This window comes from Cnephaeus nilssonii (genome assembly GCF_951640355.1).
Source record: "Cnephaeus nilssonii genome assembly, chromosome: 4".
Lineage (NCBI taxonomy): Eukaryota > Metazoa > Chordata > Mammalia > Chiroptera > Vespertilionidae > Cnephaeus > Cnephaeus nilssonii.
The window spans coordinates 51,327,300-51,353,247 of NC_137075.1; the positions used below are offsets into that span (position 1 = coordinate 51,327,300).

The window sequence follows — 25,948 nt, forward strand, 5'->3', positions numbered from 1 at the left end:
ATTAATTGGTTGCCTCCCATACACACCCTGACTGGGGATTGAACCTGCAACCTAAGTATGCGCCCTGACTGGGAATTGAACCCACAACATTTTCGTGTATGGATGACATTCTATCCAACTGAGCCACCTGTCCAGGGCTATAGGGCATGCTTTTTAAAAAAGTGACCCAAAGACAAGATTAGCATTATCAACCATTTGTATCAATTGTGTTATCTTACAACTAGTGACCCGGTGCACGAAATTCGTGCACATTAAAAGGGAATTAATTAGAGGAAATATTTTAATATTTCTATTTGCCCTTTCTCTATAAATAGAAGTGTCAGAGATGAAAGAAATTAGTAAAATGTATATAAAAATCTCCCTCCTGTCAGAATCTGGGGTGTGCCACGAGAACCAGAGTCAAGTCCCCGCCCACCCATGTGCACCTTGAAATCGCGCTAGACCCAGACCCGGCCGGCCCCACCCCCATTGGGATAGATCCAGACCTGGCTGGCCCCACCCCAATCAAGCCCCGCTGGGTGGGGGGCGTGGCCTCAGGCCCTCTGGCCCGGCACCAGGGCTGGGGATGCGGCCTGATATCCCCTGTCAAGCCCTGCTGGGCAGAGGGTGTGCCCTGAGGTCCCCCAGCCTGGCGCCAGGGTGGAGGACACGGCCTGAGGTACCCCAGCCCGGTGCCAGGGCAGGGGGCACGGCATGAGGTCCCCTGTCAAGCCCCACCAGGCAGGGGGGCGCAGCCTCAGGTCCCCTGCCCCAGCCCAGCACCACGCAGCCTCAGGTCCCTGCTGATTGCTTGTTAAGGCTCGTTACAGGACCTCGGCCTCTGCTGTGGGCACAGCCATCTTGTGTTACAGGATCCCCACCTCTGCTGTTGGCACAGTCATCTTGTGTTATGGAATCCCTGCCTCTGCTGTGGGTGCAGCCATCTTGTTATGGTGTGATGGTCAATTTGCATATTCTCTCTTTATTAGGTAGAATAGTGGACTCTAGGATTCATGGGGAAAAGTAAGAGAACCTGGAACCTGTTGGAGTCACTACCTCTACAAAGTCTTTTGTGTCACCTTTCCAAGTGAAAGTCAATAAAGAAATGTGGGGAAGCTGAACTCACTTCTCAAAGTGAAGCTCAAATCAAACACTGAATCATTGCCTCCAGGCAGAAAATTCAGCATGTGCACCGAATAGCTACCTAAAGGCAAAAAAAGAGATCTGTCTTCCATGTTAAGTAGTCACTCTGCTTACTTGATGGCACAAATTTAATTCAACCTAAGATAATTTGGTGTGTGTTTGTCTGCTTTACTATAACTTTTGAGAAAGTAAATTTTGAATAACATGCATATATCACTTAAGATCATCTGCCTATGTTTCAGGTTGACATCTTGAAACAGAATACTGGTAGCTACATCTACTTAATTGGATATTATCTTATACTAGAGGTCCAGTGCACAAATTCGTGCACCAGTGGGGTCCCTCAGCCTGGCCTGTGGGATTGGGCGGAAACTGGCTCTCTGACATCCCCTGGAGGGTCCCAGATTGCGAGAGGGCACAGGCCAGGCTGAGGGACCCCACCTGTGCACGATTGGGCCTGGGAGGGACGCGGGAGGTTGGCCAGCTGGGGAGGAATCATATGAGGGCTCCAAGACATGTCCGGCCTGTCTCGCTCAGTCCCAATTGGCCGGACCCCAGCAGCAAGCTAACCTACCAGTCAGAGTGTCTGCCCCCTGGTGGTCAGTGCACGTCATAGCGAGCGGTTGAGTGGCCTTAGCATATCATTAGCATATTATGCTTTGATTGGTTGAACGGACAACTGGACTACTGGACACTTAGCATATTAGGCTTTTATTACATAGGATAATTTGATGAAACTTGGTTCATGATATAAGTTACAAGAAAATACATGACTCATAAACCATCTTTAAAATAAATTTAAGAATGAAATTTAAATAGTACATCAGTCACTTATTTTCTTATAAGCAATTTACCTATCTTGGTCAATGTAAGACTTGTGTTACTCTGCTTTCAATCATATTTTATTTAAAGGATCATTTTTTGGTTTGAGGTAAATATATCATTCATTTCACTGAGTACCATCTTATATACAAAACTGCTATTTTCAGAGATACTCTTAAAATTAAATGTATTCTATTCTATTTGAACAGTATGGAGTATTAAAATTAGTTTAATCATCAAAATATTTTATACTTTATTCTAATAAATTATGTATGACATAACCATTATTTTATTTCATTCTAAAAATCTCAGACTAACAAATCATTTGGATTTTAATAGTACAACAATTTTTATTCCCTTTCATAGAGTCAGAACAGTAAAAATTGCTTTGTTTTTGTATTCAATGTCAAAACAGTGTTTTATAGATTAAATTCTTAGGTGTCACTAAGAATTCAATAAACTACTTGAATACCCTGATTTTACTAAATAGCAGAATAAAAGTAGTTGAGAATCTCACTTACAACCACTTGCATCATTGATTGAACTCAACTACAGAGATCTTGGTCACAACTAAGCTATGCCTTTAAAAGTGGTGGATAATAGCAATAATATGATTGAGAAGCTACTGGTTATAATGTATTAGGAAGATATAATAATAAGCAAAGTAAAAATGAGATATAATGATAAGGAAAGAGAACTGAGGAACTTTCTATCCACATTACACCAAGGAATTCTCACTCTCATGGTAAAACGAAAGTGTTCAATGGTTCCATTTAACAACAGAGGAAGGTATTAAATAGAAATGGTAATTATGTTTCAATACATGTCTTAATATCATTCATGCTAGTCAAGTTTAAGCCCTGCATGTAATCATAGTCAAACTGAGACATTCTGATTTGCTTCATCTTTTGAAGATCTCAATATTGTAATCAGAGCATGGAAAATTATGAAATTCCAGGATGTGGTTGCAGATTAAAGAGGGAAGTAGGGATAGGACAGCACATGTGAAGCTACTTTGAGCGACACCTACAAATACTCTTCTTTTAACACTGGGCACATTGGGAACACTGAGTAAATATTAAATATTAAAAAGTAGAAACACTAAGATTATCACCATATTTTTATTAGTCTGATATCTTCTGATTTTTTTGTGCCATGCAAAATGATTTTTTATTGCTAACAAACAATTAAGCACAACTAGAACTTTATTGTGGATTCGGATCACAGAGTGATTTGCTTATGCCAAATTTAGGAACAAGATACAGAAAAATGCCATCACTTCAAGCTCAATGTCTTCATAAAACTCAAACATGTTATCAGTTCCAACCCAATAAAAATAGCATCCCCCTAACGTTTTGCATGTTGTTCTCAAAATCAAATTTGAAATGATCCTTGACTTCTCTAACTCCTTATCCTTATGCCTTAGCCAAAATATCCAGTGGGCCTAGAAGTTGTGGAAATGGACATAGCAAGAGAAATGAATAAATGAGATAGAAATAATTTCAATCATTGCTGTCAAGTATGTTGAGTATTTGCATTCTATCATAGTTGCTGAAGAAGCTATGTTTGACATCAAGGTGGTTTATTCAGCATAATGCTTCACTTTCTAGAAAATTAACAAAGTATAGAGGCATTGACAAGGGAACCATCCAGAAAATTGAAAGAAATGCTTCTAGGAACTCAACAGTTGCTGGGAAAAATTCCAGGACATACAGATACCAAGGGAGCAATTTGAAGTGACCTGGGATGTATCTATCGTGTTTGTCTTTATGTCTGCAATGGCCACCAATCATGTATAGAATTTATAAGCTATTTTTCTTGGCTATATATGAAAGTAAAAAGGCTTGAGGCACCCTTTTCTATGTTTCAGCTTATTAGAGAAGGTAAGCATTTTTAAAGGGATAAAAAACTAATTCAGAAAGGAAGCCAAGAAGAAAATAAATCTAAAGAGGCTAGGGAATCCCAACTATCATTAAGAATATGGCCAATAAAATAAATTGATATGGTTAAAAAAGACAACACATATTCAGAGTGCTGAACATAGTTAAGCATCTCAACAATTGTCTTCCTCACAAATGAACAGTTATGATGTTCTACCTAAGAATGGTAAATCTGGTCTTTCTGAAATATTGACAATGGCATCTCATGCTTTATGTAACAATGAGGAGCATTCAGAAAAGCTTTCTGAAATGAGGTTATTTACTGGTTAGCAAGCAATTGAACACAGGTTTGACACAATTTACTAGGGGGGCTTGCTTGAGGTATTATTGACATATGTATCAAGATGTAAAGGAGAAATAGTGAAGATTCATCAAGCTCACCGAATGCTGACACATGTGGGGATGAATGACAGCACCAAAGAAACTTGGGATGTCTAGTCACATTGAAATTCTGAATAGGAAAATGAAAGACATGAGAGCACAGGTGCTGTTTTCATTTCTTCTTCTAGTTTAATCTCATGACTTTAGAAATTAAAGGAACAGCTATAACCTGTCTATATTTATTTCTCCTTCCAACAAACATCTGGAGACATGACAACTCTGTTCTACAGAAACATCTAGGAATTTCCAGGCTCCATTCAGCTCACTGTTCCACCATCTCACTGTTTCACAATCTCCCTGTTCTCACAATCTAAGGTAGAATCCAACTTCCAGCAGGAGAATGGAAAAAAGAAAAAGAAAAAGTGGGTACAAAGAGCTCCTGCTGGCTACCTCTTATGGAATATTTCTCATCGTTGCTATGGGACCCTTCACATATCGCACTAACTAGAACTTGGTCACATGGTCACACTGAACTGCAAGGGATACTGGGAAATTTAATGTTTATTTTGTGCAGCCAGCTAAAAATTATATTGCTATGGAAGAGGAGAAAGGAAATAAAGGAACAATGAATATTCTTTGCTCATAAAATTGGGGGGGGGGGGGGAAATTCCTATGTATGGTTTAATGAAAGAAAGAATGACATAATGAATGACATTGTGTTGTCATAAGCCTGAAGATTTAAGGATTGCAGATAAGACAAAGAGAAAATAGAAAACCCAGTATGCCTCATTAAACAAGGGGCAGGGTTAAAATGTATAACTTTAAATGGTATAAAAAAGCACAGTCCAATGGTTAATAGTGGATGCAAAAGAAATGCATTGTATATTAGAGATGAAGACATCTCTCAAATTTGCCAATCTTAATATATAAAAACCCTGAGTATATCACATCCACAATGACCAGGAGGCTCGACCACCTGGAAGTCAGTCCTGCAGTCAGCTGCAGGCATGGTGACCCAGCACTAATTGCTGAGAGGGCTGCAAATCAGGCCTGGAGAGAGGCCTGAAGAGAGAAGCAGTGTCTGATTTGTAGCCTCTGTGGCAGCTTTTGATCAGCACTTGCCTCTCTCTTTCCAGGCCTGGTCAGCAGCCGCACCTCCATTTCTCTTCAGGCCTCTACCAGGGCTGCTAATCAGCCCCGCCTTTCTGATCAGGCCCCATTGATAGGCCCAGAGACGCTTACTGGCATAAAAACCAACTAATCAGAACCAAATCTGGGTTAACTGTGAGGAGCCAATGGCTGCCTAAGAGGCAGAGCTTTTGACACTGACTGGATAGAAACTGACCAATCAGAACCAAATCTGGGTCAACTGTGAGGAGCCAAAGGCTGCCTAGGAGGCGGAGTGTTTGATGCTGACTGGCATAGAAACCGACCAATCAGAACTAAATTGGCCGGCAGGGGAGAGCAGTTGGGGGCGAGATCAGGCCTGCAGGGGAGGGCAGTTGGGGGCGAGATCAGGCTGGCAGGGGAGAGCAGTTGGGGGCGAGATCAGGTTGGCAGGAGAGGGCAGTCGGGGGGGACCAGGCCTGAAGAGGAGGGCAGTTGGGGGCCATCAGGCTGGCAGGGGAGGGCAGTTGGGGGGGACCAGGCTTGCAGGAGATGGCAGTTGTGGGCGACCAGGCTGGCATGGGAGGGCAGTTGTGGGCGACCAGGCTGGCAGGGGAGGACAGTTGAGGGTGAGATTAGGCCACCAGGGGAGGGCAATTGGGGGTGAGATCAGGCCAGCAGGGGAGGGCAGTTGGGGGTGATTGGGCTGGCAGGGGAGCAGTTAGGTGTTAATCAGGCTGGCAGGGGAGCAGTTAGGTGTCAATCAGGCCAGCAGGGGAGCAGTTAGGAGCCAGCAGTCCTGGACTGTGAGATGAATGTCTGACTGCCGGTTTAGGCCCAGATGTCTGGCAGTCAGACATTCCCCGAGTGGTCCCAGATTGGAGAGGGTGCAGGCTGGGCTGAGGGACACTCCCCCTCCCCAGTGCATGAATTTTGTGCACCAGGCCTCTAGTAACAAATAAATGAAAGGAATAGCTAATATGTTGGTGTCAAAATTTTCTAGTATACTTATATATCATTTATTTATAATTTATTCCTTGTCAATTTACATACAAAATTTGAGGTAGTTGAATTAAAACTTAAAAAAAGTATGATAGTCAGGAATACTCAATATCAGACAGAAATATAAAGATCCAAACTGCAGTGAAAAAATGAGTTGCATGTTAACAAAACATAGGAGATATGACTTACATGAATGAAGTCCTGGGAATTTTATAACCTCAATATAAGCCACCAGTATGTCACTGGTTTTAAAATAGTTTATATAATTAAGAAATTCAACTCAATCCTTCTCAATAAATCGTATGTATACTACCCAGAAGTTTCCAAGGTGCTTGGGGGATTAATTTAACTAAAGGCATAAAAACAAATCTTTTCCAACTTCTATATAGTTTTTCTAAAATTAATTATATATTTTTTCCATTTTAGAAAAAATTGTTTGAGTGCTTTCTCCGTTTTATCAAATATGGATGCTTGGCAATTAGAAAGATGAGGTAAATTTGCTCATGACCCAGTTTACTCATTCTTGCATTATTTGATCAAATCACAGTTGTTTTCACTATTATACAAATAGTTTCATTCACTGTCATATGAAGTTAAAATTACAACCTTAACAGGCTGTCGGTTAACAATAGGAAGCATAGAAATCACTGACTTAAACATAAGTTAATAGGAAACATTAAGATAATTTCACAATTCATTTTTAGATAATCTTCTCTAGGTCAGTAAGTACCTGTGCTTAGAATGGGGTTCAGCAATAGTAAATACTCAACAAATATTTGTTAAATAATTTTGTACATTGCAAAAAATATTGTGACAATCATACTAGAATTGGCTTTATATTTTTGGTAGGGGGTATAATGATTCTATTCACTAGCAATACTTCATTTGTGAAGCACTATTTCCAAATAGCAGAATGATAGTATCCCTCCTATATCATGTTAGAAACTACGTAAGATTGTAAAAATAAGTGAGCTAATTTTTTAAAGCATAGACTAGAATTATTCCAATATCAGATTAGAGTAAGAAAGTATGTTTTGACATCTTTAATGCTATGACATTTATATTTTAATTTATATTTATTTTAATATACTTTTAATTCTGCACATATCACATGATTCTGAAATTTATTTGTTCACAAATGCATGTTTTGCATAATTAATTTAAAAAGAAGCATTCATCATTTGTTAAAAAGGAATAGTTGACATATGTCTCTATATCTAAAACTAGAAGCCCAATGCATGAAATTCATGCAAGGGGCTCGGCTCTCGCATCCCAGCTGCCTTGGCCTTGCAGCCCCGGCTTCATCCGGAAAGTTGTCCGGACGGTCATTCCGCTCTTCAGCCGTTCAGTCGATTTGCATATTATGCTTTTATTATTATAGATATGACTTGTTATAATTAAACAGTTTTTATAAAAAATACCCTTGAAAAATATACTAATCTGAAATAAGATTTCTTTTTTGACAGGCACACTTTTTATTATATCAAAACTTCAAAATAATGAAATGATAAAAATTATTCCTTAAAAAGATGGTGAAATTATATTACTGTGGTTGAGGTCCATATTAAGGGAAATAATATTCTGTCTTGGACTATTATATCTATGTTGGTCTAGTTCCTGCTGAGAAGCTGGTTTTAAATCAATGATATATAGCTGGTGAAGAGTCTGGAGTCCATGTTGAATGAGGCAGGGCTAAAGAAGCTGCAGATGCTTTGCCCAATGAGTGCATGACCAGTATCTTTATCTATCTTTTATGTGGAAAAGGAATTGATTTATTCTGAATATATACACACATTTAGTAACACCTAGGATCAGAGCTACCAATAAATGTAATGAGCCACTTCAACATTGGTAATGTTCAATAATGTGGGTATACAACAGACAGATAAATCAGTTGGACAAAACAAGATGACCAATAAAAGGCAAAAGATAGGCACTGCATCAGTAAAAAAAAAGAAATGGAATATTTAATAAGTAATGGTGAAAAAACTGGCTAGCTATTTCCAGGAAAACAAATATTAGTTTAGAATTTTGTCTTTTACCATACCCCCAAGTTAATTCCAGGTGAATTTAAAAGATATACTTAAAACTAAAACTATAGAAGCTGAAATAAAATGTATTTCAGACAGTGAAATGGAAAAAAAGACTTTTAAGTTAAAAAATAATAAATTAGCAAAAAATATCTATAGATATGGTTACACAAAATTAATCATTTTTAAATAAATTAATCAGAGAAGTGCAGGATTAGAAATACAGTGAGGTTTAGGGACAGTCTATAAGATGTCCAGAGTGCCAAAAGATGCATAGAAGAAAGTTATTATAATCTAAAAAACTCTTAGATTTAGCACTTAGGAGGTCATTGATGACCCTGAAGAGAGAAAGCCAATAAATACATTAGAAGTTAAAATACAAGAGTTAAATTGAGGAAAGTGAGATTTACGCTATACGTTGAAGAAATGTGGTACTAGTTAAAGGGAACTGGAGAAGTCTTTCGAAAAGATTCCAGAGTTAAGAGCATTTTATTCAATTGGCCCACAGACAAAGACCTTAGAGACTATGAGAAGTTCAAGGACTTACAAATATATTTAAACCTTTAAAATTAAGTATTAGCAATGAGAATTGAAAAGAAAATTAAAACAAAGATTAGCAAATATTTAACATATAAAACATACCATTAAGTCAACTTTATTATTTATAAAATTTATAATTTTTTCCATAAAATTTGAAAATGATTTGATAATTTTTCATTTTGTAAGAAATCCTAAGAATGTACAATATTTACAAAAAATATAGCTAATGGTGAATTCAATTGGTTCCTTTAGGCCAAATAATTTCAAAAGAAAATTTATACTATACTTTGAAATAATTATAAAATATTATATATGATGAGAAATCTATAATAATAAAAGCATAATATGCAAATTGACCAAACAACCGAACAGCAGAACAACCGTCCAGATGACCTTCTGGACGACCACACTATGACACACACTGGCGCCAGGCCAGCCAAGGTAGGTGCGATGCAATTGGTCGGGGGGGCCCCACCATCGCCCCATGATCATCCAACAGAGGGAGGCCCAGGCCACCTGGATGGCAACCACAGAGAGAGGCCCAGGCCACCCAGCTGGCAGCCACAGAGGGAGGCCCAGGCCACACAGCTGGAGCACTGCGGCTGGTGGGTGGGGCCTCCCTCTTCGGGGGATTGATCTGGGGGGCTGGTGATTGATTGCCCCACAGAGGGAGGCCCAGGCCACCAGCCAGCAATGCTGTGGCAGGTGTGTGGGGTTGGCCAGCAATCACCCCACAGAGGGAGGCCCAGGCCAGCCAAGTGATAGCACCCCATGCCTGTCACCTGCAGAGGAAGGTGACTGGTTGCAGAGGGGGTGGGCAGTGCCACACAGATGGCAAGCAGTGGCAGCAGCAAGGGTGGGGCCAGCTGCCGGCAGCTGGGGGAAGGAAAGCCCTGATAGGCCTTGATCGCTGGCCAGGCCTAGGGACCCTACTTGAGGGGTCCCAGATTGCGAGAGGGCGCAGGCTGGGTTGAAGGACACCCCCTGCCAGCCATGCACAAATTTCGTGCACCAGGCCTCTAGTATCTTAATATTTGATCTGTGTAGGGTAGTCTCAGGAAATAGCAGTATGTAGGGTCTATGAAGATCTTACAACAGCCCTAATTAAGGAAAACATTTGGAAAGTGGATTTCTGTAATTAAAAAGCAAGGAAGAGAAGGACTGAAGATATCTAAGGGAAACTAGGAGGAAAGAGAATCATCAGTCTATTGTTCTTTGAGGGCAATTATTTCGAACTTAAAACAGCAAGCACACACACAATAATAACTGGAGTAATTATATGCAATATGCGTGAAAAACGTAACACTGAGATACAGGATTTTAAGATGTCACAAATTCAGCATATATTTAGAAAAATTCTTTGCTACCCTTATAATTGTGTCAAAAATCATAGCAGTATAAATATATACCTTAGCCTTATTCTTTAATTAAAGCCATACTAACATTAAACTAGAAACCAAGCTGATCAAACATGAATGATTTACATAGGTTACTATTTACTTACATAATTTAATTACAATTTGCAAGAAATTCTCCAGACATTTTGGAGCGCATTGAGCATTTCTGTATGCATGTGCCATGGAGTTTTAATTTATAAGCCCATGTATATAGACAGCTATACAAAATACCCAAAGATATTCAACCCACAAATATATGGGTTCAATATACAAAGTACAGTCAAACTGCAACTAAACACCCCCCAAAAATAGAATTAATTTACAAAAACTATTTTCAGACTTTTTAGTCTTGAGATCCCTTTGAAATCCTGAAAGTTATTGAGGATTTCAAAGAGCTTTATTCCATATGGGTTATAATCACTGCTGTTTACTATATTAGAAATATAAAGTGAGACATTTTTAAAATGTTTATGCATTAACTTATTTAGAAATCACAATAACACATTATAGGTCAATGTGAACATCAACTGACAGTATTAACATAGGAAAAAAAGCTGGGTTTATACAGTTTTTGTCATTTTCCTATTCACACTGCACATCCAATTAATTTTCCTAAAACACAATTCATATCCTGACATTTTCCAAATTTCAAACCCCCAATGACTCCTTATTGTCTACAAACAAAAGTTAAAATTCCTTAAATTGACAATAAAGGCCCTCAACAATCTATTCATAGCTCCTTTCCACCTTCTTCTACTACTTAGAGGCACTTCCTACTCCAGACAGCTGTAGTTTCTCTCTTCTGAACATGACTTGGGAATCTTTGATTCAATGGTCTTACATATACTTTTCTCTTCCAATTAGCATTATGTTTCCACCCTATGTTTCCACTGCACCTATTTCAACCTCATCCATCCTTCAAGATCTCACTCAAGTTTTGTCTGTTCCTCAACTCCTCCCTTGATCACCTAGGATATGCAACACATCTTCCTTCTGAATTTCTATTGAAGTGATTTCCATCCTATTATTTTTAGCAATTGGCACATACTGCTGGGTATCATTCATTTTCTTTTTCTGTAGTAAGAGAAAATTCTAACTGAATTTTGATATACATTTTATTCATGTCCAGATATTTTTATGACATCAGGTTTCTAAATATTACTGGACCTCAATGATTTTTCCATCTCAAAGCACCTGAGAGATAATACACGTATACAGTCACCTGTATACAGAATATTTGTATTTCCTACACTTCCCAAAGTGTGTTTCTATTATAACCTTACTCCTCATAACTGTCCATATTTCACAAAGAGAACTCATAAACTTGGTAGGCAGATCTTAATCCATCACTGAAGACATTAGTAGTAGTAACTAATAATAAACCCCAGATATACTACATATTTGGGACAAGAATAAGTAATAAAAATGCCAGTATAAAAAGTGTCTCACACATTCAATCATATTATATTGTTAATTAAAATCTAGACTGTATTTTAAATTAATAGACTTTTTAAAGAACAGTTTTAGATTTACAGAAAAATTGGGTAGATAGTAGTCCCCATTATATCATCCCAACCTCTCCTCACAGTTCCTCTATTATTAACAACTTGCATTAATGTGGAACATTTGTTAAAATTGACAAGTCAATAATGATTCATATTGTTAACTAAAGTCCATAGTTTACACTAAAGTTTACTCTTTTCTACTAGTATATGTAGTTCTATGTGTCTTGACAAATGTCTGACATCATGTATCCACTATTACAACACAATACAGAATATTTTCATTGTGTTAAAAATCCCATTCTTCACATTTTCATCCCTTATCATCTCTCCCCAAACCCTTGTCTGTGTAGTTGAACCCATTCCAGAATGTATTTTTCTATTATAATGTTACTCCTCATAACTATCTATATTTCACAAAATTGAAATCATACAGTATGTAGCCTTTCAGACTGATTTTGCTCTTTTAGCAGTATGCATATAAGGTTCCTCCATGTCTTTTTGTGGCTTGATAGTTCACTTCCTTTTATTGCTGGAAAATATTCCAAAGTATGGTTTACCATAATTTGTTTATCCATTCATATAATGAAGAACATTTGTTTGCTTCCAGTTTTGGTAATTATGAATAAAACTCTGAAATAAACATTCATGTTAGTTTTTTGTGTAGAGATGAATTTTCAAATCAATTGGGTAAATACCAAGGAGCAGGATACTGGATTGTATGATGAGCATGTTTAGTGTTCTGTAAGAAACCACCAAACTGTCTTCCACAGTGGTTATACTATTTGCATTCCCACTAACAATGAATGAGAGTTTCTGTTGTTCTGCATCCTTGTCTGCATTTTAGTGTTAGTTTTTTAGATTTTAGTCATTCTAATAGTTGTGCAGTAGTATCTCGTTGTTTTAATTTACAATCCTCTAATGACATAAGATGTTGAGCAGATTTTCATATGCTTATTTGCCATGTGTATCTTCTTTTAGGAGCATCTGTTCAGATCTTCTGCCCAATTTTTAACTGAGTTGCTTTGTTTTTTTTAATATTTTTTATACATATATTTTTGTATGTATTTGTATGTACTTCAATGTAATAGTAAATGGAATCCTTAGCCATAAATGTAATGTCTATATACACTGAGTGGCCAGATTATGACCACCCCATCGGTACTTCATTGGGCCACCTTTTGCCTTCAATACTGCGGCGATTCTTCTTGGCATTGACTCCACGAGATGTTGAAAGGTGATGTGAGGAATCTGACACCATGCCTGATGAATAGCACTGTCCAGTTCTGTGAGATTTGATGGTTGTGGAACCAGCTGCCTGGTGACTCTTTTAACTTCGTCCCACAAATGCTCAATTGGATTGAAATCTGGTGATTGTGGGGGCCACCTAAGCAAGGCAAAGTCTCCCTCATGTTCTTGAAACCACTCCTCCACAATACGAGCACCGTGGCATGGTGCATTGTCTTGCTGGAAGAAGCCATCTCCATTGGGATACATCATCAACATAGGATGAACTTGATCAGCAATGATACTTAGGTATGTTGTGCTATTCAGACGTTGTTCCACACGAATTAAAGGGCCCAAACCATGCCAGGAAAACATGCCCCAAACCATAACACTGCCCCCACCAGCTTGAAGGGTTGTACTCATGCATGTGGGGTGCATGCTTTCATGCTGTTTCTGCGAAATTCTCACTCTGCCATCTGCATGATGCAACTGGAAACGTGATTCATCGGACCACATGACTTTTTTCCAATGCTCGACTGTCCAATCCTTGTGTTCCTGTACGAATTGGAGATGTTTTATCTTGGTAACTGCAGACAGCAAAGGTGTTCAAACAGGCCTTCGGCTTCCATATCCCATACGATGCAATGCACGGCTAATTTGCCTACAAATGTCAGGTGGTCATAATAATCTGGCCACTCAGTGTATATAAAAGGCTAATATGCTAAGTGTCCAACCATCCGACCAGTCGCTATGATGCACACTGACCACCAGGGGCAGATGCTCAATGCAGGAGCTGCTGTGACATGCACTGGCCATTTACAGAGAAACGGCACCACGGATCTGTCACCCACAAAACAATACTCGGCTTCTTCCAAGTGGGACACAGGCCCCACCACCACCCCAGAGCAACAGCCCACCAAATCTCAGCCAATGCTGCTGAGACCCCATGGCGCAAAATGCTGCTCACAGCCCAGCCCAGCCCGGAAATGGTGGCTGTGGGCATCAGGTAATGACGTCACGTGGCAATGTCCGGCTTCTTCTCCCTGGCAACGACTAGCCTCCTTGCGGTTTCTTCAGCCCAGGAACACGACTTGCTTTATAGCCAGGTGCAAACATCTCACACTTTAATCAAATGTCTGTGAAGCATTTTCCCATGCCTCATCTGTGATCCTCACAGAAGTACTGGAGTAGGTAGATCTGAGAGTTGGTGGAATCCTATTTTCTTTTCATTAGCCGGAAAACAGAGATTTAGAAAGTTTAGTAACTTGACCCAACTGAAAAGAAATAAGAAATCGTGGACCTTGAAAATGACTTCAGTTTTTCTCACTGCACAGAATATAGTCTAACACTGCTGTAGTTAAATATTTTACCCTTTGTTCTCCCTGCATGATCTACAATAATAATCTACTTTGTGTTGATATTTACTGCTGTGTTGCTGACAATTACCTGAAAGAGAAGTTAGGGTGCTTCACTGGGCTGGAAAATGTTTAGCTACATCAGAAAGCAGGTCTAATTAAGCAAGTTTATTCTATATATATAGAAGGCTAAATTGACTTGTGCATGTGCGATACATATAAAGCTCTCGCTGGCGCCAATCCCACACGTGTTTCCATATGTCATTGTCAATCGTGAATTTGGTTGACACTTCTATTATAGAGAAAGGGCGAATAGTGATATTAAAATATTTATTCGAAATAATTTCCTTTCAATGTGCACAAATCCGTGTACCAGGCCACTAGTAAATATATAATGGTTAAAATTTCCCACTCAACAATACAGGCTTGACAGAAAATCATAAAAGTCATTATCATAAAAGTCATTTAACCTGAAAAATATTTTTCTTTGTTGATACCAATTTTTAGTTTTAATGTGCCCAAGAAAGTATATTTAAAATGTTTAAGGACAAATTTAAATGTTCTGATTGGCCAAATAACCATTAAACCAATGCCTCCACTTATTTTCAACTTTAAAATAATTTTTAGTTATCATGCTAGCAAATATGTGTTAATATATGACCCCTCTAAACTTTTAAATATAAAGCTTAAAACGTTCAAGGAAAAGAAACATTCAAGGAACTGGGGTTGGGGCGGGGGCAGATTTTTGTGTGATGAGACATGAAAAATATTTCTCCTGCTTGATCAATTCATGAAAAGATGTGGAGGAACTTTAAATGCATATGACTAAGTGAAAGAAGTCAATCTAAAAAGCCTATCTACTATATGATTCCAACTATATAACATTCTGGAAGAAGCAAAACTATAGAGACAGTAAAAGATCAGTGGTTGCCAGGGGTTGGGCATAAGGGAGAGGGATGAAAAGGCAGAGCACAGAAGATTTTTTTTTTAGGGTGATAAAATTACTCTGTATGATACCATGATGATAGATACATATACAAACCAACAGAATGTGTAAAACTAACAGTAAACCTTATGTAAAATATGGACTTTGGGTAACAGTGATGTGTCAATATAGGTTCAATAATTGTAACAAATGTACCATTCTGGTAGGGGATGTTGATAATAGGCGAGGCTATGCATGTGTGGGGACAGGGGTATGTGGGAAATCTTGAACCCTCCCCTCAGTTTTGTTGTGAACCTAAAACTGATTTAAAAAATAAATGATTAATAAAATAAAAATTCTTTCAAACAGGAACATTATAAGGGTTTAGAATCATAAATCCTGTTGGTAATAAGAACAAAAAAATAGCATTAATTTTTTATATACATTAGGGGAACATCTAAAATTCTGGAAGCAGCTGTTGAAGTATAGCAATAGGTTCCTCACTTCTCATTGCAAGTGTGAATCAGGTTTAAATGATAGATAAGCAAAAAGGTTTAGATAAATTCATGAATGATTTTAACAGAAATTATTCACAGAAAAATATTCAGGGAAGCCATTTTGGGCATTTTTCCTATTTTGTAAGTAACATCATGCTAAGTAATGCTAAATATCATTACTCATCATGCTAAGTAAGGAATTGATACTATGATTGACAATATTTTTAGCAAAAATATTGTTAATAAGGCTAAATGGCCATTTACTTGACATATTTCATTTTTCATGTTCTATCATGTGAGATGATGTCTTTTATTTATTTTTTGAACTCTATCATTATGCTACCACAGTCATTAACAATTTGATGTACCCACATAACATGCTTTTCATCTTTGGGAACAAATTTACTCTATTACTTTACACATAAATTCTTAAACATAAATCTAGACTCACCAGAAAAGATAAACTTACATTTTTCTTGTATAAAGAAAAAATATACAGTAGACAAAAACCATGTACAATTAACTTATTTGGATAGCTACCTTAATATTGACACACTATAAATTTTTATTTGTATTTTCCAACCAACTGCCTGGCTTGTGGGATGGAGGGCAGGATATCATAAGCTTAAATAGTTCGTTCTTCTACAGATCTTTGTGGATCTGTAGAAACATTACTTTTCCATTCTTCACTTGAACAAAAGAGTGGCCACTGTAGTTTCTTCATCCTTGTTTTTGGTTTGTTTGTTTGTTTTAATAAAAGAGGGCACAGCACAAGGGAAGAACAGACTAGAAAGTCAGGGCTGATAGGGTATTGATTCTGCAAACACTACTTAATGCTCTCCCAGGCATTCTACTTGATTTCCTAGTGAAAGATATTGTTTAAATACATCAAACAATTAAGAATATCCCTGAATCAGGAACCTTACCATTTCAGGTCTATTTTAATCCCAGTTAAAGATAGAATCTTTAAAGATTGAGCATATTTTCATATGCTTATTTGCCATCTATGTATCTACTTTGATAAGACATCTGTTCAGATTTTGCTCACTGTAAACTGGGTTGTTAAAAATCTAAACCTTTTCTAATATAACAAACCCCGATATGTGGAGGGATACGATGAACAATATTCATCACCTATTAAGTATCAGAGTGCAACAAAAATAAGATGGGCAATGGACAGGTAGGGGATAGAGAAAACAAGGGTTTGGAGGTGAGACAAAATAAACATACTAGAGGCCCGGTGCACGAAATTCGTGCACAGGTAGGGTCCCTAGGCCTGGCCTGCAATCAGGGCTGATCTGCGGGGTGACTGGCGGGGTGATTGGGGCCCCTCGCTTGCACCCTCCTTGGCTGGCCTGGTGCTGCTCGCTCTCTGGCCCCGTCCCCCGCCACCATCGCTGGTGCCTCCCTCTGCAGGGTGACCAGTGGGACGATCAGGGGGCCCCCACTGGCACCTGCCTTGGCCAGCCTGGGGCCTGCAGGCTGGGGGCAGCTCCTGCATTGAGCATCTGCCCCCTTGTGGTCAGTGTGCGTTATTAGTGACCGGTTGTTCGCAGATTGGTCAATTTGCATATTAGGCTTTTATTATATAGGGTTGTCATGACTGGACCTGAAAGGGAAGTTGTCTGCATATCATAATCAACAATACCTCTATCACAGTTATATTGTGTGAACACTGGTCTATAAAAGAAAAGCCAGCAAACATTACAGATTCCATTCCCTAATTACAATTGCACGTGAAAGATATCCTAAGCCTATTCATCAGTACTCTTCTTCTATCTACGAAAAAATATAACATTGAATAAAGGGTGGGAAGCAGGAGTAAATGGATTGACGATAAGGTAAACACTGACCTCTTCATTTAATTTTGCAGTGGTAAGATCTTTAGAAACCCACTGCTCCATATGTTCTTAAATAGATACATTTATTTAGAAGATATTGCAAATATGTTAAATCAGTAAATTTTTTCAGTATCATTCATGATATTAGTACAAATCTAACCTAATCAGAGGCATTGTAAATGATTTCCCTTTGCTATTCCTTTAATGAACACAAAGAACAGTTAGTTACCAGATACAGTGCTCCCAGAGGGCACGGTTTGTCTCTGAAGTGACCTCGAACAGACTGGCTCTCAGTGAAGATTTGTTAAATGCTGTATGACTGCATCAGTATCACAGCCTTCATGTGTTTGAACAATTGCTAAAGTTTCCCTGAGCCTCCTTTTCAGGGCTGTGTTTTCCAAAACGGTTTTTCTCATTCAATTAAGGTATATCTACAGATGTGTTTGCTGCCTATATTAGATCTTTAACTTCTGGAATTCAGAAACCAGGGCAATGTTTCTTAATTTGTATCCTAAAATTACAGTACAGTACTCTGCATCCTGGCAACACTTCATAAATACTTAGAAAGATTAATATCCATTCCTTTGCATTTTACACATAGAGCCCAGTTTCTGGATGAGCAGCTCTGAATGCTCAACTGGATGAGCCTTGACAGGTGCCAAGCACAGTATACTGGAAAGTGGCTTCAATATGCAGCACATATGTGAGACAGATAACAAATATTAGCCAGGGTACATTAATCCCGAGGAAAAGAGTAACAACTTAATTCTCTCGATAAGAAAACTGAAGCAAAAAGAATAAGAGGATGAACTAAAGGCATGGAGTAAAACATCAGATTTTCCTTTAATTAAATGAATATTTCAGAAAATAGCTTTTGGAGTCTCAATTTATACAGATAATTTTGACTTGGAATTTTCTTTGTATTGTGTGAGGGGCAGGAAAGAGAATGTCTCATGTTTGCACCTTCATGCTGAAAGTATAATTAGCAGAAATTACATAAAAAGGTTCACTAAACTTTTAATTCCCAAATCATCTTTAAAAATTTCTTGAAGTTTTACTGTATTTAGTATGAGTCATTAAAATATAGCACTTAAGGAAAATATACATAATACAAAATTATAATGTAACATTCTTGTGGTAACTACAAGTTTTGCAAAACTAATTCCAACAATTACTTAGGTACACAGTTATAAAATAACATATGAATAGGGTTCATAATTTTGTTTTAAATTATCTTTCCTTGGATAAAAAAAACTGACTATTAATCTCTTTTGAAGTTTAGGCTCTGTTTACCATCATTTACAATTGCTTTAAGTGGATTTTTATTAAATTTTGGTATATTCAAAGAGATATTCTGTTAGCAATATTTTTAAAGTTAGAGTTTTAAATAGAAAAATAAAGATGTCAGCTTATTATGCTTTTATAGTATTACTAGAAGCCCGGTGCACAAATTTGTGTACAGGTGGGGTCCCTTGGCCTGGCCAGTGATTGGGGCCGTCTCGACCAATCCCAACTGGGGCCCGATCAGGCCAATCAGGGCCAGCTGGCCAGGGAGGGACTGTGGGAGGGCTCCAGGGCATGTCTGGCCCTCTCGCCCAGTCCTGATCAGCCGGACCCCAGCAGCAAGCTAACCTTCTGGTTGGAGCATCTGCCCCCTGGTGGTCAGTGTGCATCATAGCGAGTGGTCGAGTGGTCAACCGAACAGTTGACCTACCGGTCGGACACTTAGCATATTACACTTTTATTATATAGGATATAACGACTAAGAGCCAGACCATCTCAATTCAAATTCCACTTCTGCCATTTACCAGCTGAGAGAATTTGGGCAAATTACTAAATTTCTCTATGCCTGAACTTCTTGATGTGTAAACTGGGGATAACAAGAGTACATGCCTCATAGTCTTGGTGGTGAGTAAGTGTGTTAATACATAAGCGCTGGAACAATTCTTAGCTATTTTTTATTGTTATTATTCTTGTAAATTAGAAATGTAATTCTAGAAAAGAAAAAGCTAAATTCAAATATGTAACTATTTCACTGAATCCAGATAAGTATATTTTTCTACAAAATAAAAAATCAATAGGTTGCACATATATAATAAGTAGTGATCTGGTGTTTGTGTGTATGTGCTAAGTAATAATCACATTAGTAATCTTAACTTCCATTGAACAGAAATAAAGACAAATGGCCATTATTGCATAATGTGCAAAGCTGAGTGAATAACTGACATATCTTTCTGTGATTCCTTGCAGATATTATGGAAATCAGGACAGTGGAAGTTGGAATTGTGGCAATCAAAGGGGTGGAAAGTGAATATTTTCTTGCAATGAACAAGGAAGGAAAACTCTATGCAAAGGTATTAATAATTGATAGTGTAGCCTTAATTTTCCAAACTTATTTTTATCAAGAATATCTTGCCTTTTTGAAAAGTAAAAATGGAATTAATTTTTCTCTTATCATATAATTTAATGATTTCATTACAATATTTTGTATTCAAGCATTAAGAAAATGCCACATGTTGTTTTCCCCACATGGGTGTCTCTGGACAAATTGTTTAGCTTTCTGGAATTTGGTTTCTTCATCTGTGAAATTAGCTAAACTAGCTAACTTCTAAGGATTCTTCCAGCTCTAACATTCCATGTGCATTTTAGATACTTAAAATCTAAAATTCCCATCCATCAATACTAAAGCTCTTATTGTTAGAGTTCACCCAATTTGCACATTGCTGACATAGAAATTCTTGGGGGGAAAATTCAGAAGTTTGTTTATCAATCTCAAAATTATGGGCTTTGAACTGCAAGTATTCCCATTGTTCCCACTTTATTACAATGTGAAATATATAACAGTTCGTCCCACAGTAATAAAGTATAACTAGCTTTTTTTCGTATTCCCACAGTCCAGCACAATACCTGGCACAGGTTAATTACATAAAAACATAGGTTTAACTGAATGAATTAATAATTAGATGGACGAACAAATAAATTAACCTTTTATTTTCCATCACTATTTCAGACAGTGTAGTAAGAAATAAAGGTTGTGAAATATGTCTTTCAGCTGAGGGAGGCAGAGGCTCTGCTAATCATATCAAAGTTCAGTGGTTAGGGAATGAGTGGGGGCATAGTAAAATGAGAGCTGCTAATCAGGGGGAAATCACTCCCATTATTAAAGAACAGAAGCAACTGCTGCCCAAAGCTACATGTTTGAAACCATGTTGCATAACTAAATGTGTATCATTTTATTTTTAAATTTAAGTTCTTATATTTTTGCAAAGATGTAAACTACATTATGCCCACTCAAAAAAGTCATATATGCTTTAATTCTACCAAATATTACTGCTTACTCTTTGTTTAATTGAGCCACTCTAAAAATCATTTAGCTAATGTTGTTTGTTTGTTGTTTTAACAGAAAGAATGCAATGAAGATTGCAACTTCAAAGAATTAATCCTGGAAAACCATTATAACACATATGCATCAGCTAAATGGACACACAGTGGAGGAGAAATGTTTGTTGCCTTAAGTCAAAAGGGGGTTCCTGTAAGAGGAAAAAAAACGAAGAAAGAACAAAAAACAGCTCACTTTCTTCCTATGGCAATAACCTAATAATATATGGTATATAAGAAACCAGTTCCAGCAGGGAGATTTCTTTAAGTGGACTGTTTTCTTTTCTTTTCTCTTCTCTAAGTAACCAAGAAAGGCTGGAAAACTACTGAAAAACTGATCAAGCTGGACTTGCGCATTTATGTTTATTTTAAGAGACTGCATTAAAAAAGGTTTGAAAAATAAACACAAAAATCAGATTTAGTAACTAAAAGTTGTAAAAAATTGTAAAACTGGTTGTACAATCATGATGTTAGTAATAGTAATTTTTTTCTTAAATTAATTTACCCTTAAGAGTATGTTAGATTTGATTATCTGATAATGATTATTTAAATATTCTTTTCTGCTTATTAAATGGCTGCTATAATAATAATAATGCAGATGATGTTATATAAGATATGTCAGACCTACAGGCTGCTGGAATGATTTGTCAGATAATCAAGTCAAGGCTAACTATGAAAGATGAGCAGTAGCTGAAATGCTTTCTAGTGAAAAATTATAATTCACTTAAACTCTAATCAGAAAAGAAGGAATATTCTCAAAAATTCTAGTATGGAATTGAATAGTTATACTATGATTAGGACATTTTTGTGCCTACTAACAGGAACAAAATTCCTACTGCTGCTCAAATTGAAAGGGTATTGCTACAAGGATGTTTTCAAAAATCTTGTATATAAAATAGCAATAATGATAATAATACTGTACTTCATCTCACTTGCCACAAAATAACATTTTATAATCCCTAAAAGTTAAAATTCAAGTAATATAATCTATCTTTTGTATAATTCATATTCAGGAATATGGCTTATAATAATGTTTTCCCCACAAATAATCATGCTTTTCCTTTTTGGTGGTTACAGCATTAAACTCTATTTTAAGTTGTATGTGAACTTTATTGTTTTGTTATTTAAGTTTATGTTATTTATAAAAAACAACCTTAATAAGCTGTATCTGTTTCATATGCTTTTAATTCTAAAGCAATAACAAAACCGGCTGGCTCCACTGCAAGTACCCTCCTCCTCGTGACCAACACCAAGTCCAGTACATAACACTTGGGCCAGCAAATCCTGGATGACAGACAAAAATGACAGCCTGCAGCAATCTCACAATAGATGTCTCACAGGGAACAATACAAAAATGTGAAATATGTTTTGCCACATACTCTTGTCAGTTAAATTGAATCATATAAGTTAAAAGAACTTACAGAATTTTAAAGTTAGACTATATTTGAGTTTATCAGTAGAAAATACCATATTTTAAAAACATGCATATTTAAAGTTAGTAATTTTTCTAATCTCTAGAGATCTGGACATTTGGAATATGGCAGCATTAAAAGTGGTTTCCCTATTAGATGGCAAGAGCACAATGCCCAAAATAGGGTATTGAGGCCCAGAATATCATAAAGGCTTGAAATCAGGCTACAGATAATGGGTTTATCAGAAAAATAAATTTCCACTCATAACTCTTCCATTGACACTTTATATATTCATTAATAGAAGGTCAAAATTTATCTAAATTATACTATTGGCATGCTCACCATGGTGGTTTTAATTTAAAAATATTTTTCATTCAAATTCCTTTGTTTTATATAAATGTTATATGGTAATACATTTATAGGTGAGAGTTACATGAAACAGCTAAATCAACAGAAACAACAAATTCGATTGGTTTTCTAGTGGCTCACCTATCTAACCAGGCTGCAGGAAGCTAAAAAGAACTGCCCTTTCCAAGATCTACCCTGGGGAGATGCCAAGAATGATTTTTTCTTAAAAAAAATTTTTTTTATTGATTTCAGAGAGGGAGAGAGAGGGAGAAACAGAAACATTAATGATGACAGAGAATCATCGATTAGATGTCTCCTGCACGCCCCTTGCATGTGCCCTGACTGGGAATCGAACAGTGACCTCCTGGTCCATAGGTCAACACTCAACCACTGAGCCACTGTGGCCAGGCCAAGAATGATATTTTTAACTGTTATCTGACTCAAGGGCCTTACTAGTCTAGGTTCCTAGATCAGCTTCTGGAGTCTTGTGAACATGTGAGGGCAGAAGAGGACCTATGTTTTTCATATTTATTTTCTTAGGACCTAGCAGAATATCTGTCCATACTCAAATTTTATATGAATTGATTCAATGTTTGAATATAAAAAAAATTAATAATGAGACTAATTTTACTTCATTTGTAAAAGTTAGGGTGAAACATGATTATATGGATATGTAAGCAGAAATATACACTGAGTGGCCAGATTATTATGATCTCTGAACGCATAATAATCTGGCCACTCACTGTATATCCTATATAATAAAACGCTAATATGCAAATTGTCCCCTCGACCAGGAGTTCGACCAGCAGGCAGGCTGGCCAACCACCCATGTCCCCTCTCCCTGGCCAGGCTGGCCGGACCCCACCCATGCACAAATTCATGCACCGGGCCTCTAATACACACACACACACACACACACACACACACACACACACACACACACACACTGAGTGGCCAGATTATTATGCATTCAGAGATCTTAATAATCTGGCCACTCAGTGTATATGCGTGTGTGTGTGTGTGTGTGTGTGTGTGTGTGTGTGTGTGTGTGTGTATGTGTGTGTTAGGATCCGATACTCTGTCTGTGAAGTTATAGTTACAATCAAATTATATTGCAATGCTGAATTAAGCAAACCAATATTTAGCAGTAATTCCAATCTGGGAGCATTTCTAGAACCACTTTTAATTCTTTGTCCCCCTCCTTTTTTACATCTATCATGCAAATTTTAGAAAAATCTGTACTAGTTACATATGCTTAGAATTCTAGAATCTTAAAACTAAAAGGGGCCTTAGTCCCTCTTATTCATCTGCAGATCAGGAAATTAAGATTATGATACATCCAAAGTCACGTACCTGGTTAGGTAGAGAGCTGTCACAGAGTCTAGGGCACTTAGCATGTGCTTCCTACTCTTAGACTACTAGGATTATTAGCTAGTGGTCTCATTAAAAAAATACTATTGAGATAGGATATTTATATTTGAATGTACATACCAGTATATATGCATGACTTTTGTTTTGACAATTCACTTCATATATAATTTGATTAGTCTATACTGTGATCTCAATCAAAAGGATGAAAGAATTAATGCAATTTCTCATCCTAATTCCTAGTCAACTCTTACATGCACCCCATTTGTTTACAAATGGAGAGCATTGTGCAAAATACCCATATAAACAGAGTAATCTTTTCTTAAAATGGTCTTTGAAAAGAATGTTGGTTTAATACATAGGTTTCCAATAATTAGAAAGGAGCAAACTAAAAGAATGTAAATTGTTAGCGAAAGAAATTAATAAAGAAAATACTTTCAATGCAGTTAGTGAAGTAAAACATTTTCACATGAAAAAGCTGTAAGTTATCAGCCTTTGAGTTGGTAATAAACTAAACTTGATGGAAGAGTTCTGGAGATGAATTCTTAGTTTCCATCAGTGCCTGTTGCAATTTTCTACTGAAATGCCAATCATAGAGGCAGAGAATGAGAGTCTAAGGTCACCCACCAAAGATACAAAAAGACTCATGTAATTTTTGCATTTTATTCCATAATACATTTGTGTTTGCTTTAATATGAAAGTGACACCAGTGAGTAAAAGTGATCCACCAGAAAGATGTACAACATTTATCACATGGCTTCATTTACACCACTACCCTAGTGCCATATACTTGGGCATGAATAAGTCACAAGAGATCCTGTACCTTATCATAGTCCAACTTTACACACAGATGACACATGGCAAAAGAAAACCAAAAAGTTATCTAAAATTCACTCTGGATAAGAGTGATATCAAAAAATGTAATGACCAGTATGAGTGGTTACTGGTCAATCAGAATATACCATTTATCTATCCAAATAGATGCAGGGCACTGTGACTAACTTGTGGGCACTAGAAGATTATCAACCTTAACCATTTCCATGATGACCCCAAAACAGAGTTTTTAGAAAATTTTATCAATTGGCCTCTGTGGTTAGAGTTCTTAATGCATTATCCTAATATGAAATAGTTCATTAAAACTTTATGTCTAACTCTTTCAGCATTTTTGTTAGGCTACTGTATTTTACTTCTATATTCAATGAAACTACTGCTTTCAATGATGGTGATGTTCCCTTTAGGCTCACATGTGCTCCCACTTATCCTCTAACTTTGAATGGTGTATCAAGGAAATTTATTTATTTTGAGTTGAGGAAGCAAGAAATAATGAAGTCCTAGTCTTTTCCCCATAATACCTGAGAAGATGGCTCATATATATTTTTTTACTTTCTGATTATTATGTGGTTTCAGTTTCTAAATCCTCATATCAAATTTATTTTCTTTCATATTACCAGATAATAAAAATATGAGATGAATAATAACATTTAGCTTGAAGATGACAGGTCCTCTCTTGACCAACCCAGCCATGTCTTAGTTATCTATGGTTTTATAACACATTATCTTAAAAAATTAGGGGCTTAAATAGCAAATATTTATTATCTCATCGTTTACGGGCTCAGGAACCTGGGCAAGGTTTCACAAGGTGCTTCTATAAGGCTGCAATCAAGGTGTTGGTCAGGCCTGCAGTCATCTATTATCTCTGTGCTCAACCCGGAGAGGGATCCACCTTAGATCCTCACTGGCTGTTGGCTCACAACACCAATTCCCCATGATGGGCCTCCCCATAGCACGACTGTTTCCCACAGAGCAAGGAATCA

The 25,948-nt window shown here is 37.2% G+C and overlaps 2 protein-coding genes across 2 annotated transcripts in view; one reads left to right on the forward strand and one right to left on the reverse strand.

The window, feature by feature from the left end:
• Positions 1–21,226, forward strand: part of FGF7 (fibroblast growth factor 7) — a gene marked incomplete at both ends in the record, with an annotated part of 64,508 nt that extends 43,282 nt beyond the window's left edge. The window contains 2 exons of the mRNA XM_079767503.1: positions 19,879–19,982; positions 21,032–21,226. Of these exons, the coding sequence (XP_079623629.1) occupies positions 19,879–19,982; positions 21,032–21,226 (299 nt within the window). The remainder of the gene's footprint in view (positions 1–19,878; positions 19,983–21,031) is intronic.
• The window catches only part of FAM227B (family with sequence similarity 227 member B), a 203,841-nt gene that overhangs the window by 119,943 nt on the left and 57,950 nt on the right, over positions 1–25,948 (reverse strand). The gene's annotated exons all lie outside the window — the stretch shown is intronic.